Source organism: Balaenoptera borealis, assembly GCF_965194805.1.
Source record: "Balaenoptera borealis genome assembly, chromosome: 16".
NCBI classification, from domain to species: domain Eukaryota; kingdom Metazoa; phylum Chordata; class Mammalia; order Artiodactyla; family Balaenopteridae; genus Balaenoptera; species Balaenoptera borealis.
Window position 1 is genome coordinate 27,332,875 of NC_138872.1, and position 17,100 is coordinate 27,349,974.

General features: G+C 40.2%; 1 protein-coding gene across 3 annotated transcripts in view; it reads right to left on the reverse strand.

The window, feature by feature from the left end:
- TPX2 (TPX2 microtubule nucleation factor) overlaps positions 1–15,026 on the reverse strand; it is a 57,954-nt gene extending 42,928 nt beyond the window's left edge. For 2 of the 3 annotated variants that reach the window (XM_082358822.1, XM_082358820.1), the window contains exons 1-3: positions 14,912–15,026; positions 11,432–11,548; positions 447–615 (exon numbers count right to left, since the gene is read on the reverse strand). In XM_082358822.1, the coding sequence (XP_082214948.1) occupies positions 447–552 (106 nt within the window). In that variant the 5' untranslated portion in view covers positions 553–615; positions 11,432–11,548; positions 14,912–15,026. The other variant, XM_082358821.1, reaches the window with a different exon arrangement.
- Between the last annotated feature and the right edge of the window lie 2,074 nt (positions 15,027–17,100).

Here is a 17,100-nt window from a genome sequence, read left to right on the forward strand (position 1 = left end):
ATATTTTTTTAATTTATTTATTTTTATAAATTTATTTATTTTATTTATTTATTTTTGGCTGCGTTGGGTCTTTGTTGTTCTGCACAGGCTTCCTCTAGTTGCGGCGAGCAGGGGCTACTCCTCGTTGCAGTGTGCGGGCCTCTCAATGCAGTGGCTTCTCTTATTGCGGAGCACGGGCTCTAGGCACACAGGCTTCAGTAATTGTGGCACGCAGGCTCAGTAGTTGCGGCACACGGGCTTAGTTGCTCCGCGGCATGTGGGATCTTCCTGGACCAGGGCTAAAACCCATGTCCCCTGCATTGGCAGGCGGATTCTTAACCACTGCACCACCAGGGAAGTGCAGGAATTTATATTTTGGTTATCTACAATCCCTTCTATTTTTGAAAGGTCCCCAGCACAAAGCAAGTCACTAACCCTTAAAACAACTAGAGAAAGCAGACACTTACCAAACCAGGAATCTATGTTTTGGGTATCTTCCTCATCATTCAAAGATGTAAAATTGATGAAGTCTGTTGGAGCATCATAGGAATAGGAGGTTGTAACTTGTGACATTTTTCCCACCCTTGGTGCAGAACAGCAGGTTTGCCCAGTGTTTGTTTCTCAATAGGTCACCTCCTAAGGAAAGAAATAGTTCAGAAACTTGGTAGCACATTTATCTTAAGGTACTGATTGCCTAACAATTACTTTGCTTTTACAATCACATTTGCGATTCTGAAAATCACCTGGGCAATATGCCTTACTTTTCAAATCACATTAACAGTTAACTTCGCTTTTTCAGTAACTTGAAGACACTCCTTGAGGTAAATATGTTGGAATTAGAAAGAGGTCAAATTTGATGAATACCTACAACATGCCATGTACTGTGCTAGGTGTTTTACATTCATTATCTTATTTTCCTCAATCTACCGTTTTCTCATTTCCAGTCTCCTCCACATCCAGTGTGCTTTCTCTCTGCCCCGAATAACCCAATTTCTGAAACACACCATTAAATTTTATACCTACCAACCAAAATCTTACTCATCATTCAAATCCAGTCCAATTCTCTGTAAAACCTTTCCCAGTTTCCACCTATCATACCTAATTGTTGCCTCTCCAAAGCCATAGTGCTTTTATACCATCTAATTTTATATTAGTTAACTATGCAAATGTCTCTCCTAGTAGACGCTAAGTTCCTGTAGATAAGCATGAATTTTACTCACTTGTGTATACCTCATCCATCAAGGTGCTTAGAACAGTATCTTATACATAGTAAAAGCTCAATATAGTTTTGCCAAGTACAGGTTTTTTCTTTAGAAATACTTTCATAAAAATACTATTCTTGGGCATGAAGAGAAAGACTTCAAAAAATACATAAAAGAAAAAAAAAAGTACATAAAAGGCACAACATGCAGATTAGGTAAAAGAAACATGTCAGAGATATGGGTCCATCTTTACTTCTGCATACTGTGTACAGAAGTACTGTCGTGTCCTCTGTGCTGTGGAAACCTGTGTAGGTTTAAAGTCAGCCCCCACTCCAGCCTTGTATGGTTAAGAAAATAGCTGGAAGTAATCTGAAAAATAGCCGAAAGGCCACACTCACTGGCAAATAATTTCCCTATGAAACCCAATGAGCCATTTGTCTTCATCCATGAAATGACATGTACTTAAAGTATTCTGTATCTTGGAAGAGAAGTAGATATCAGTAATAACTTGCACACACATTTATTAAACTAAGTACCTTTCTGTAAGCCCTTATTTTAGAAATACATGCTCATTTTAAAAAATTAGATCACAAAGATAGTTTTCATAAAAATCTACAATGCCACACTGCTCCAGACACACACACAATACCTCTCTCAATCTCTCTCTCTCTCTCTCTCCACACACACACACACACACACGCACACACTTTTGTTTTTTCAAATGGGATCATTGACATTTTGAATCTGCTTCACATATCGTGAGCATATTCCTTGTCAATAAATATAAATATATCAGCAACCACAATTTACTTATCCCCTACTTTAGGATTTTCCCAATATTTTCACTTTAAAGATACTACTAGAAGAATATCCACGTAGCTAAATTTCTGTACATATTCTTAATTCTTCCCTTAAGACAAATTCTTTCTTTCTTTCTTTCTTTCTTTATTTATTTATGTTTTGTGTTTTTGTGGGGGTTTTTTGGCTGCATTTGGTCTTTGTTGCTGTGCGTGGGCTTTCTCTAGTTGCGGCAAGTGGGGGCTACTCTTCGTTGCAGTGCGCGGGCTTCTCCTTGCGGTGGCTTCTCTTGTTGCAGAGCACGGGCTCTAGGTGCACGGGCTGCAGTAGTTGCAGCACGCAGGCCCCAGAGTGCGTGGGCTTCAGTGGTTGCGGCGCATGGCTTCAGTAGCTGTGGCATGCAGGCTCTAGGGCACACGGGCTTCAGTAGTTGTGGCACGCAGGCTCAGTAGTTGTGGCGCATGGGCTTAGTTGCTCCTCGGCATGTGGGATCTTCGCAGACCAGGGATCAAACCCATGTCCTTTGCATTGGTAGGTGGATTCTTAACCACTGCGCCACCAAGGGAAGTCCCAAGACAAATTCTTAAAGATGGAATTGCTGGCTCTTGACACATACTGTGAAAACATTCCTCAGAAGAGTAATACCCACTAGCATTACCAGAGAGGTGTGCCCATTCTCTTCTAGGCACTAACAGCCCTCAGCGCTCATTTTCTCTATTTTATACCACTATACCTATGCTGTGAGATAAATCATGAGATTAGTTCCACCCAACCTCATTGCTGCTCAGTGGTTTGGCCATCATTTCATTAGCTTCTCTCAGTGGACTTGGGTAATTCAGAAGGAATTTGTTCTGACAGATATTTCGTTTACATAGTGACATCAATCTATACACCAGAGAACCTCATTCTCCCATGGTCTCTCTTATGAACTCACCGAAGCCAGAACTCCACAGATACCTTTATAACAATGTGCCGACTGAGGAACTTAGTGTAGAAATATGACATTTTGGAATTGGGAGGAATTTTAAATAACACCTAACTTTTTAAGTTTATAGATAAAGATTAATTAAAGCGAAATGGGGTCCTCCAAGATCACACAACACTACTAATGATTATGGTAAAAACAGTTCCCAAAGGTGATTATACATGCCAGACACCATGAGGTACTAAACTGTACTATTTTAATAACCCTCAACAATCCTCTAAAGCATCAATTATTATTTCCATCCTAGAAGAGGAAGCTGAAGGTAAGGGAGATTAAAAGACTTCCCAATATCACACAGTTATATAAAAGCAGAATTAGATCTAGAACTGAGGCCCCTGACTTCAGCACAGTGTTTTTCCTATATCGTTCTGCCCTCTCACCCTATGAATTAGAGAAGCCTGTTAATGTAGTTATAGTCTCTATTTGCATAGAAAATAGTACAGTATTTCTTTCCAAGTAGATCCATTCTTCATAGTCTTTTGCCCTGAATAGAGGATTCTTTATTATCCTCCTTCTAAGTTTTCATTCTCCCCTATTTCTACTTTCATTATTCAGTTTAACTCAATAAGCTATTTATTAGTAGTCCACTCATATTACACACTTGCTAGAGGTCATAAATGTGGGCTTGATAATATCGGAGCTCCTTTCTCACTAATATTCAAGGATGAGACAATATGTCTCATACAAAAGGTAGAAGATCTAGTCTCAGACACAAAGGAATTAAAACCTAGACAGGAGTCCTATCAGACAATAAATAAGACAGTATAAATATTTAAATTATATAGTATAAACCATAAGTATAAAGAAAATTAGAGGGACTTCTCTGGTGGTGCAGTGGTTAAGAATCCGCCTGCCAATGCAGGGGACACGGGTTCTAGCCCTGGTCTGGGAAGATCCCACATGCCGTGGAGCAACTAAGCCCACGCGCCACAACTACTGAGCCTGGCTGCCGCAACTACTGAAGCCTGCGTGCCTAGAGCCCGTGCTCCACAACAAGAGAAGCTACCACAATGAGAAGCCCGTGCACCGCACGAAGAGTAGCCCCCTCTCACTGCAATTAGAGAAAACCCATGTGCAACAATGAAGACCCAACACAGCCAAAAATAAATAAATTAGTTTCAAAAAAAAAAGATGAAAATTAGAAATGAACGTGGCTTAAGTCAAGTTATGATTAAAAATTTTTCATTGAACAGCATCAAAACAGTAAGAAGTGCACTGTAACAGAAGTCACCTCCTTGACTGCCAAGCTTCCAAGCTTGGAGTAGCCATGAGACAGTTCTGGCCAATGAGAACGATGAGAATCTGCTGAGGGATTCATAGGAAAACTCGTACTGACCTGATACAGCTACAGCCCTTGCTCCTGCCCTCTTCCTTCAGCTTTCTTCTTGCCTTGAAGGCAGATGTAATGGCTAGAGCTACAGCACCCATCATATACATAGGAGTAAATGATCAAGAGAATAACATACAATGGCCCTGATATCACTGAGCTATTGATCACTGATGATCAAATATCAGCAACCACCTACCTCTAGACAATAAAACTCTTCTCATGTAGGCTGTTAAAGTCACATTTTCTGTCACTTAAAGCCAAAAACAATCCCAACATAGAAATCCAGAATTCTAGCCCTCTCCCTGGCATTACTTGATGTATATGATAATGGGCAAGTCACTGGACCTTTCTGCCTACTTACTTCCCATAAACAAATAAGATATTTTGAGTGCTATGAAATACACTACCGTATGATATTATCACTGCCTTTTGACCTACTGATACCTTTCCTCTCCTTGACCACATTTCTATTCAAAGGACACTGTTGAAAGATTCTCCAGCAACTGACAGTGGTTAAAATTCCCCTGCTGCAAGGAGGAAGTTTTCCTATTCTTGTGAACAAACACGCTGGAAGACATGGGAAAATCTTGGATTCCCATGATCTTAATGCCTAACCCAGGTCACTGGGAAGACTTCCCAGGCAGGAATGTAATGAAGACAACTAAAGCTGGGGGAGGGAAGAGGCAGGAATGTAATATGCAGCAACCCCACTTAGCCTCCTAAAAACTATGATTCCACCAAAGCATGCTGCTGAAAACCACCTGGAAAGTATTCAAATTTAAACCCTCACATCCTTTTTTCCTTTTTTTAATTATGGAGCTACACTGCTAGCCCCTTTGGAGGGCAATTTACATTTTTCTTTTTGATACATCTTGACAAATGTAGAAATTTATCTTACAGATATGTATTTATACATATGTAAATACAAGAAAATTCACATAGCAGTGTTCATAAAAGCCAAAAAACTGAAAACCCAAATTCCACCAATAGATTAGTTGAATAAATTATGGCACAACCATATATTGAAATATTAAGTAACTTTAATATTAGATAACTTTACATATGTGATTTGTACAAAATGAGCTCCAAGAGCTACTAAGTGAGAAAAGCAAAATGCACAAGTGTGTGCTCCCATTCAGGTTATAAAAGAGGAAAAGGGGCAGGGCTTCCCTGGTGGTACAGTGGTTAAGAATCCGCCTGCCAATGCAGGGGACAGGGGTTCGATCCCTGGTCCGAGAAGATCCCACATGCCGTGGAGCAACTAAGCCCATGCACCACAACTACTGAGCCTGCGCTCTAGAGCCCGCAAGCCACAACTACTGAAGCCCACGTGCCTAGAGCCCGTGCTCCGCAACAAAGAGAAGCCACCGCAATGAGAAGCCCGTGCACAAAGAGTAGCCCCCACTCGCTCCAACTAGAGAAAGCCCGCACGCAGCAACAAAGACCCAATGCAGCCATAAATAAATAAATAAATTTATTTATTTATTTTTTTTAAAAAAGAGGGAAAGGGGTAATGTATACTCATATATACCTTTATATATACATAGACTATTGTGGAAAGAGACACAAAAGTGTTAACAGCATTTGGTCTGGGAAGAAGGCTGGGAGGTCTGGGTCAAGGGAAGACTTTTCACTATATGAACTTTTGTATTCTACTATATAAATGCATACCTTTTCAGTTTAAAGAACTAGTTAAGCAGTATTATTTCCCCCTAAATCTATGTTTACAGTCCAGAAGACATTAGGTTTTCTGGAATTTTTATTAAATATTCTTACAATCCAGCAATAATTGTTAAACCTTTTGATTTTTGGAAATAATGCTTCCCATTTACATGGTCTGTAAACTGACTACTAATTTCACATAACCAAATGCTAAATATTTTCTTTTTTCGTGTTTTTGTATAAAAATAAAATGTTCCTGTGTATTGACCTAAAAAAATAATAGCTATTAATTACTGAGTCCTTATGACAAGCCAAACAGTGTTTTCATATATTAACTCACTAAATCCTCATAATAATCCTATAAAGTAGGTACTGTTATTATCTTAATTTTACAGATGAGGAAAATGAGGCACAGAAAGATTTACTATTTGTTCATGGTCATGAAGCTAAGAAGTAGCAGAGCCAGGATTCGAACCCAGACAGGCCCTAAAGGGAGTGTCCTTACCCACTGCCTCTCATATTTATTTAAAAATAGATATTTATGGGGCTTCCCTGGTGGCGCAGTGGTTGAGAGTCTGCCTGCCAATGCAGGGGACACGGGTTCGGGCCCTGGTCTGGGGGGATCCCGCGTGCCGCGGAGCGGCTGGGCCCGTGAGCCACAATTGCTGAGCCTGCGCATCTGGGGCCTGTGCTCCGCAACGGGAGAGGCCGCAATGGTGAGAGGCCCGCGCACCGCGATGAGGAGTGGCCCCCACTTGCCGCAACTGGAGAAAGCCCTCGCACAGAAACGAAGACCCAACACGGCCATAAATAAATAAATAAATAAAAATTAAAAAAAAAAAAAAAAGATATTTATGTAGATCAATATAAAATGTCAAGGAGCGAGAGACAAAACCATTTACAGATAACAATAACTTCCAAATACTGATTGTCTACCTCAGGTCAAGCACTTTACGAGGCACTTCACATAAACCATCTCATTTAAACTGCATTAACAATGTATAAGGTAGATATAGTCATCACCATCTTACAAATAAGGAACTGGTTCAACTACTCCAAGATCCAAGCTACTCCAGGATCACCAACTAGTATGTAGCAATATTGAGTTTTAAGACCAGGTCTATAGGATTCCAAAATCTGGGGTCACTATAATATACAGGGTTTTCCTATAAATATTCCTTCAAAAATGAGGCAAGTAGGGACTTCCCTGGCAGTCCAGTGGTTAAGACTCTGCGCTTCCACTGCAGGGGGCATGGGTTCAATTCCTAGTCAGGGAACTAAGATCCCATATGCTGCACAGTGCAGCCAAAAAAAAAAAAAAAATGAGGTATGTAACCAAATCTTACTAACCTGTTAGACAAATACAGAATAAACTCTGCTCTATAGAAAAATTAAGCATTCCTGACAAGTTGTGCAAAAAGAACACCTTGGTAAATTAAAAACCCTACTCTAAGTATACCAGGAAAGCTCTGAGCTGAATCTTCTCATAAACTAAAATATCACCCCTTAATTTCTCTTTTTCTAAGTTTGTACTCTTGCATATAAATTTTTGCTGTAAACAAGATGGAGGTTAGTCTGAACCTCTCAGTGGATATGCCAGAGTAGACTATTCACGCATCTGAAGGTGGGATGTCCTCTGAAGTCTAGGACTGCATTTGATTGGTGGGGGTTAAAAGGCAAAGGGGGCTCAAACCTAAATATACCTTATCTTTATTTAGATGAAATTTTAAAACCAAAATACTATTTTTTAAAACGACCTCTTGCTGGAGAGGGTGTGGAGGAAAGGGAACCCTCCTGCACTGTTGGTGGGAATGTAAATTGATACAGCCACTATGGAGAACAGTATGGAGGTTCCTTAAAAAACAAAAAACAGAACTACCATATGACCCAGCAATCCCACTGCTGGGCATATACCCTGAGAAAACCATAATTCAAAAAGAGTCACGTACCACAATGTTCATTGCAGCACTATTTACAATAGCCAGGACATGGAAGTGTTCATCGACAGATGAATGGATAAAGAAGATGTGGCACATATATACAATGGAATATTACTCAGCCATGAAAAGAAACGAAATTGAGTTATTTGTAATGAGGTGGATGGACCCAGAGTCTATCATACAGAGTGAAGTAAGTCAGAAAGAGAAAAACAAATACCATACGCTAGCGCCCTTATATGGAATCTAAAAAAAACAGTACTGATAAACCTAGTGGCAGGGCAGGAATAAAGACGCAGATGTAGAGAACGGACTTGAGGACACAGGCTGCGAAGGGGAAGATGGGATGAAGTGAGAGAGCAGCACTGACATATATACACCACCAAGTGTAAAATGGATGGCTAGTGGGAAGCTGCTCCATAGCACAGGGAGATCAGCTCGATGCTTTGTGACGACCTAGAGGGGTGGGATAGGGGTGGTGGGAGGGAGGCTCAAGAGGGAGGGGATATGGGGATATATGTATACTTAGAGTTGATTCACTTTGTTGTACAAGAAACTAACATAACATCGTAAGGCAATTATACTCTAATAAAGATATTAAAAAATAAACGACCTCTTTTTCAAAAAGCTTCTTTTGAGCTATCTTTTGGTCTAATACAGCCCCTCGCCCCCACCCCCCGACCAAAAGAGGGGAACAAACAGATAAATACATATCCATTGAGAAGTCTGATTCTCCTCAATAAAGAGTGATGGCACAAGTACATGAACAAAACCAAAAGTAACTACTGGGTTATGCTAGCGTCACTACGCTGCCTCTCCCACAAATAATAAATATTAGGATGTGAAACCTTCAAAAATTAAAGGCCTAGTGGGAAATGGAACAGGCCAAGGCCAAAGCTAACTGTTTAAATGAGAGCCCCAAGCAAGGTGGAACTGGATGCCTTCCTGCACCCCTTAATCAAGATTGAATTTCTGTCAACAGGTTTCACTGAAAAAAAAAAAAAAAAAAAAAGGCACATGCGTCAACCACATTTCCCCACACAAATCAAGCTGCCAAGCAAGAGAATCGGCTTCACATTTCAAAATTATCTGAATCCACCACAACTTCAGACTCTTGCAAAACTAGAAACATTCTGAGTGAAGAAATAGCTCTTCCTAACCAATAATCCTATGATAGACAGGGAAAGGTTTCTCCCATATGTTATGAACTAGTTAGGTTCCTTTTAAAACTGCTTATCAAGTGCCATCCATCATATCACATGGCTAATTTTTGTTTCCAAAAAACAAAGATTGAAAAGATATATATAATCCTTTCCCTTAAGGAACTCACAGTAATTTTGACACAGGGTGATCTTTGCTGTGGAAGTGCAGAGAAGGGGAATAGATGAAGGAGGGTCAGAGAAGGCTTCCTGGTGGAAGTGATACATAAAAGATACAGATAGACCTGCAGAGTTCTACAGGATAAAGATGAATATTGACTTTTTCTAGGGGAAGAAATAAATGGCAAGGGAAAACAAATAGGGGGAAGTACACAACTGAGGAAGATTGCAAAAGAAGCAAGGTAACCTATTTCCACATTCATCTGAAATTAACCTCCAAGGGCCCCTGTCTCTCTTCACTATCAAACCAAAAATAACCAGCCATGACAAGCTCTATAAATCAAAAGGTGCAGGTTCAGAGCGGGTGGAGGAAAGCTGTAAAAGGCTGCATTCTAAGCAAGGTTGAAATAGACTAGCAGCTCCTGAGCAAAAGGAAGACTTTGGTGTGATAAATGATCTCAAGTACCTCACTATACAAGCTTGTGAACTGTGTCTTGCCTAATTCTATTGGGGGAAAAATCATGAGTTAAATAAATGGTAATGTAATAGAATAAACAGAGTAAGTCAAGACCTCATTAGAAGTGTAGTTAGTTAAAATGGTCCCATCCCAGGCAGTGCCATTTCCCCAGGGACACCCTCTTCTATTTTCACAAGGGATAAGAGATCCTGTTACACCACCACAAGTTAGAGTTGAGTTATTGTCATCTTAACCAGGGAGAAAACACCTACATTTTTTTTTCTTGTACATTAAGGATTAGCAAGAGACAGTAAATGGCAACATAATACAGACAGCAATTTTAATTGTTCATCGAAGTCCCAAACTAAGTCTGAAGGAAGTTAATGGACTTTGTGTTTCCACATTTGTTTGCTAACTTCTATGATGAAATCAGATCTATTTACAGAAACAGATCTATGAAGCTTCCAAAATTGGGTCATTTTAAAATCCAATGACAATCTCTCACTGTCCAAGCACTTAGAAGTCAGCACAGGACACATGGACACTTGTTCTAGTTCATCACTGTCCAGAAATCTCAAGCAAATACATTTTTCTACCATTTTCCTCCCAAACTTGTGAGTTTCATATCACTGTTTTTGAAGGATTACAAATTCAGTTCTGCTTTTTTTATTCATCCACAGAACTCTATAAACCATAATCCACTCTTACATGACTAACAGGACCTGGATAGAAATCAAAGATGCCATTTACCTCTAGGCCAAATAACGACACAGATCTTTGTAATACCAAAGTGTTCTGATGTTCCAAAAGTAAGAAGCTGAAAGAGTTTGTAAGGGTTAACAGTGGGGCTACAGGAGGTTACAATCCTAGTCAAATCTCAATCATTCGGTCTTGTAGAGATTTATATCCCTCAAAAGGTATCTGGTTTGGAAAGCAGACAGACAGAGACACACACACATACACACACACCCTAAAAAAGTGATAATCAATGAGGTGGCAGGGAGTGAGGTAGACAATGAGAGGGTTGGAAGGTTTTTAACTATAAACCTTTTTATATTATATTGATTTTTGCACCATTTGAATCTATATTTTAAAAATAAAAAATTGTGCCTGTGTGAACATACACTGCTGGTGGATGTGTAAATCAGCACAATTTTCCTATAAAGCAATTTGGTGTTACGTACCAAAGTCTTAAAAATACACATTCTTTGGGACTTCCCTGGCAGTCCAGCGGTTAAGACTCCGCACTTCCAATGCAGGGGGCGCGGGTTCAATCCCTGGTTGGGGAACTAAGATCCCACATGCCACACGGCCATAAATAAATAAATTTTATAAATTAAAAATATGCACTCTTTTTGACCAATGGTTCCACTGGGTAAAATACTATGGTAGAATGATATGATGGAATAATATATAGCCATTAAAATTATGTTATAGAAAATTTTAATGAAATGAAAAAATTTTCATAACCTAATTATTAAATGAAAAAAAATGAAGGTTATTAGAGCATGATTTCTTAAAACCAAATATAGATACCCTCCAAAATTTGGAAAGAAATCTATCAAAATGCTAGCCATAGTTTATCTGAGAGGTGGGATATTGGGTGACATTATTTTCTTTGCTTTTACATATTAAATAAATTTTCTTCCAAAATAAGTGTTACTTTCTAAAGATAAGCTAAAGTTATTTAAAGAATTTTGAAGCTAATATATTAATGTCCCCCTTATTCCTTTTTAATGTAATACTGTGGATACAGCCTTACCTGTGGTTTAATCCGTCTGTCAGTCCACCTGTCTACAGGCTTGACTCAAAGTTGCAATATACTCTTTCACCTCTCTTCTGAAATCTTGAAGTCTAGAAAGTACTACTTATCAAGAACCTAGAAGAAGCAGAAAGGCGATGAAACAGGTTCAAGTTCTTTGTAGTAAAAAAGGTTAACAGAGAAGAGCAGGAGCTATAAAACAGGGGTCCCCAACCCCCGGGCCACGTACCAGTACCAGTCCGCAGAGCAGGAGGTGAGCGGCAGGCAAGCAATCAAAACTTCATTTGCCGCTCCCCATCGCTTGCATTACCAACTGAACCATCACCCCCACCCCCAACCCCCCGCCCAAACCCATCCGTGGAAAAACTGTCTTCCACAAAACCAGTCCCTGGTGCCAAAAAGCTTCGGGACCGCTGCTATAAAACACCAAGGATACCCACTCTTAAAACCAAAGAGTGCTTCTGAGAGCTAAGGTCTAAACAGCATGGATCCCCCCAAATGCCAGACTTCTTAAAAGATTGTTGTTTCATTAGTGTAAAAATGTTCCTCAAGTTTTTTTGTGTACATGTGCTGTTTCCCAGTATCTTTGTGGTTACATACTCCCACTTTAAAGCAACCTTTCTGAAACCTGCGACTTAGGAACACTGACATCAAGGGGTTGTAGTGTGCACTTCTATCCTATTCAAACATCAGGACAAAGAGTAGGCACACTCAAAATATGAAAAAACTTCTACTACCCTTTTAAATTTAAAAAAGTAGAAACAGGGACTTCCCTGGTGGTCCAGTGTGTAAGACTCCACGCTCCCAATGCAGGGGGCTGGGGTTTGGAACTAAATCCCACATGTATGCCACAACTAAGAAGTCCACATGCCACAACTAAGACCCAGCACAGCCAAAATAAATAAATAATAAATATTTAAAAAAATAACTTAGCTTTAAAAAAAATTAATTAAAAAGTAGAAATAGCATTTTATAAAAATTTTCTAAAGTATGCTCCTACATACAATTTTATACCTTTCTAACTAATCTTTAATTTCCCCCTATAATCAAGTTTCTCTATGCAGACAAACAAAAACAGAACCCCTCCCAGTTATCTGTATTTTTTTCACAAAGTACCCTAGCTGCTGATCTGTCTCAAACACAGATCTATCCACAGAATTGACTGGCCTGTTCCCTGGTGGCGCAGTGGTTAAGAATCTGCCTGCCAATGCAGGGGACATGGGTTCGAGCCCTGTTCCGGGAAGATCCCACATGCTGCGGAGCAACTAAGCCCAAGTGCCACAACTACTGAGCCTGCACTCTAGAGCCCAGGAGCCACAACTATGGAAGCCCGCGCGCCTAGAGCCCATGCTCTGCAACAAGAGAAGTCACCACAATGAGAAGCCCGCGCACCACAACAAAGAGTGGTCCCCCGCTCTCCGCAACTAGAGAAAAGCCTGTGCGCAGCAACAAAGACCCAACGCAGCCAAAAATAAAAATAAATAAATAAATTTATAAAAAGAGAATTGATTGGCCTGTTCAATCTCCCTGTAGTAAATTCGCTTCCTACCTTTACCCATGGCAAAGAAAATTCAGTTTGCCAAAGGACATTTAAATCTCTCCTCCTCCTTTCTTCCCAAGCAATTCAAAAAGAATTAGGGAAGAGACCCAGGAAAGGCTGAAGAAAAAATACATATAGGAAATATAGGTGAATTCTGAACCCCTCCTGATACCTAAACAAGAAATGAAGGACCTTCCCACATAATCCTGTCTCCTGTTGAAGCTTAATTGCAGCTGCAGGATAAACTAACTTTATTAAGGTTGGAATACACAGACTTAAGCATAAGGTGGGCCAAAATAACTATTTTCTTTAAATGATTTGAAAGTTTAAACAAATTTACCAATCTAATTCAATATATCCAGTTTTCATCCCTGAAATTTTGTAGTCAATTTAGATAATGCCTTCTTGCCTTTCCAATTCAACAGATATTGAATGGGTGATTTCCATGCACCAAGACTGTTCTGGTTCCTGTCTAACTAAACTCTCCTTATCAAGAACGGTTTCTGTCCCACCTGCTTCACAAAGCCACCCTTGCCTGTTTTAAGCCTCACTGATCTCCCTCACCTCTAAACTGCCAGGGCGTTTACAATACAAAACAATAGAACACTCAGATGCTTTCTTGTCTTGTTCTAATTGTCACTTGTCAGTTTGAATCAGACTTTTGGCCTCAAGCATACCAGAAACCATTCAGTATCTAATACTGAGCACACAGTACAACCTCAAAGGTCAATTAATTAGCTAAGTGAGCTGGGAGCCACAATAATTTTGATCCCAAGAGTGCCAACTTAATACTGAATTGACACACCCACAGTGCAACTCCAAAACAACTCAAGTTTGATTTAGAGGTGGCTTGACAGGGGGTGATACACTGAGGCCACAACACAAAAATATCCTTCGTATTGCAGCAAACAGTTTGAATTTTGACATCTGATGAGTGAGACAAATTGAAAGGCCATAGAATGTCAAGACAAGGTAAGGCTGAACCAGGGAGAACTCCAAGTGATGGTCTTAAAGCAAAATCAGCAGAGCACTCAGATGCTGTCTTGTCCTAAGCAGGACTGATAGGGAAGAAGTCCTTGGTACCTAAGTACTAGGAAATTGTAGGTGAGAAAAAGAAACCATGTATCAAGAAACCAGGCAGAAAAACAATCCTACAATATTACAGCCTGGTTCACTTTTCCTTCCCTCTCCAATCCATAAGTGTTTTAGCACAGGAAATTAGAAAGGCAGTAATACCTAGTGATACCACACAAAGGGGGAGGGCTGGGCAGATAGGGATGAAACAGAATGAATTGTAAATCCCCAAATAGAAAGACAACTCCAAGTGGAATTAAACTCGCCCTCAATTATGTTCTCACCTCATTTACCTTTCTACCTTACACAACAGTTTTGAAATGTAGTTGTTTGTGGCCACATCTTTTTCCTCCACCAAATGCCACACGTCTTGAGGGCGGGTGGGGCTACTGCATCACCCATTTCGAGAAATGTATCTAGATTACGGGCCTCAGTTTCCCTCCTATAAAGAAGGGCTAAAACTAGCACCGACTTCACTGGATTGGGGCGAAAATTAAATGAGAAAACGCAGAGTGCTTGGTCCAGTAAACGCTTATTTCATGCGTGCTGGGTAATAATATAATTGTCGTTACCGTTATCCTTAGCCCACAGCCTCCCCCCACTCCTCCTTCCGCCTATTTCCCACGCCGGCCTCCACCTCTACCTGGAGACACAGCCCGCTAGTCCCGGTCCGGCCGGGGAAATCCTGTCATGAAGGGAAGGGTGGCCGGAAGCCCGGCTCCTGCTCTGCGGGTCAGGTCGGCGCCCCAGCAGCACAGCGTCCCAGAAGCTGAGCCCTCGAGGAGGAGGAGACCTCCAGCCACTTGGAAATCAGGGAGAAGGCTCCCCGGCGCCCCAGCTGCTCCCCTTTTCTCCCCTCGGCTCACCTCGCCTCAGCGCTGACAACCAACCGCCAGTAAGACCCGCCGCGGGACTCATTCTGTACCGTTGAAAATTTGAACCCAGACTCTCCAGTCAAACGCACCAATCAGAGTGCCGGGAACCAGCGATCCCAGCCTTCCGATTGGCCCTAGAGATCGTAGGGAGGCCGGAAGTCAGGATGAGGGACAAGCAAACAACCGGCCCCGGAGGCTCCTGGGAAATGTAGTGCGACTGGGTGAGCCGACTGCAACAACTCGAAACAGGAAATTACTACAAAGCCCAGAATGCTCGGCTACAGACTGTTTGGGAAAGGTGGTACTACCCACTGAAGAGAGAGGGAGTCTATTTAGGTAACAGGACGGCGCGCGTCCTGAACCTCCCCAAAACTTTCACGGAAGGAAATACTTCATTAGTTCATAATTCTCCCAGTAGTTGTGCATCGTGCCTTTGATTATTCTTAGGAATTCACTTCGTTTTAACATTGAGTCCCCTGCAAGCAACGTAGTCTCGCCCCCAGATTCTCTGCCAATCGTGAAGGAGTCTCTCAAACTCTTTATCCAGTCCACTCCCCAATATTACTTGCTAAAGCCGGCGGCTTTTTGGAGGCTTGGTCTTTCACTTTTAATGCTGTCTGCATCTTTGGCTCTATTACCCTCGTATTGTAGAAGAGAAAACAAATGCTCACAGAAGTTGAGTAAACTTATCTAAGATCACATTTTTTAAGTAGAGGAGATGGGATTTGAGTTAAGAACGTCTGATCCTATATATCATCAATAGCCAATTAGAAGATAATAGCAACAACAAGAACAAAAAGATCCACGTTCATAATAACAAAAAAGGCAACAAAGTTTTTAAAAAATAAGCCTAAGACCTTTCCGGGAAATTTTAAAACTGTAAAACTTCGTTGAATAACTATAAAAATAATTAAATAAGGCTATAGACCTTATTAATGGACGGGGAGATCTAATATTGTAAATTCTCCAGATTAAAAGTTCAAGGCAATTCCGATGAAAATCCCAATAGGTTTTGTCATGGAATTTGCCAAGTTGATTTTAAAATTCACATGGAAGAAAAAAAGCACAAGAAGTGGCATCTGAATTTTGAAAAATAATAGGGGGCAATCGCCATAACAGATCTCACAAATATTAACATACTATGAAATTATAGTAATTTAAAAAGTATCATCAATTGACTCTATGGGGATACAGTCAGCAAAATCCAGACGAGAAAACTCTACAGGACAAAAGATCTACTTTCTTCAAAAAATAAATAGAAAAAACAAAAACAAACAAAAAAACAGCAAGAGTTGGGTCTTTTTGTTTGTCTTTGTTTTTCAATATTCCTTATTTTTAGAGATACACATGAAAAAGATGAGGATGAAATGACTCTAGAATTTGCTTCAAAATAATCTGGAATATGCCAAGAAGGGAAGTAGATGGGAGTATAGGTGAAACAAGATTTGCCACAAATTGATAATTGTTAAAACTGAGTGACAGGTTCAAGATGCATATATACATACACATACATATATGCATTTGAAATTTTCCACAATTTTTTTAAGCAGGGTATTGGCATAGAAATTTTTTTTAACAACAAAAGATCAGTAGAAGAATTTAAGAGTTCAGACACAGGTGCATGTATATCAGAATGTAGTAAATACTGAGTAGAATTTCAAATCAGATGGAAACAAATAATGGAGTTAGGACATTTGCTTTTCATTTGGGGAAAATATTATGTTAGATTTTTATCCAACACCGTTTACAAAAACAAATTTCAGATGAATTAAAACCCTAAAGATATTTAAAAATTAAAATTTTTAGGGATTTCCCTGGTGGTCCAGTGGGTAGGACTCCACGCTCCCAATGCAGGGGGCCAGGGTTTCATCCCTGGTCAGGGAACTAGATCCCAAATGCATGCTGCGACTAAGGAACCTGCATGCCACAACTATGAGCCCACATGCCGCAACCGGGAGATCCCACGTGCCGCAATTGAGGATTCTGCATGCCACAGTGAAGTTCCCGCGTGCTGCAACTAAGACCCAGTACAGCCAAAATAAATAAATAAATTTTTTTTAATTAAAATTTTTTAAGGTATAATATATGTTTATGACATCGTGTAGGAAATTTTTAAGTAAGACATAAGGGGAAAACTAAGACATAAAGGAAAAGACTGACCAAACCAAAATTTTAAAATT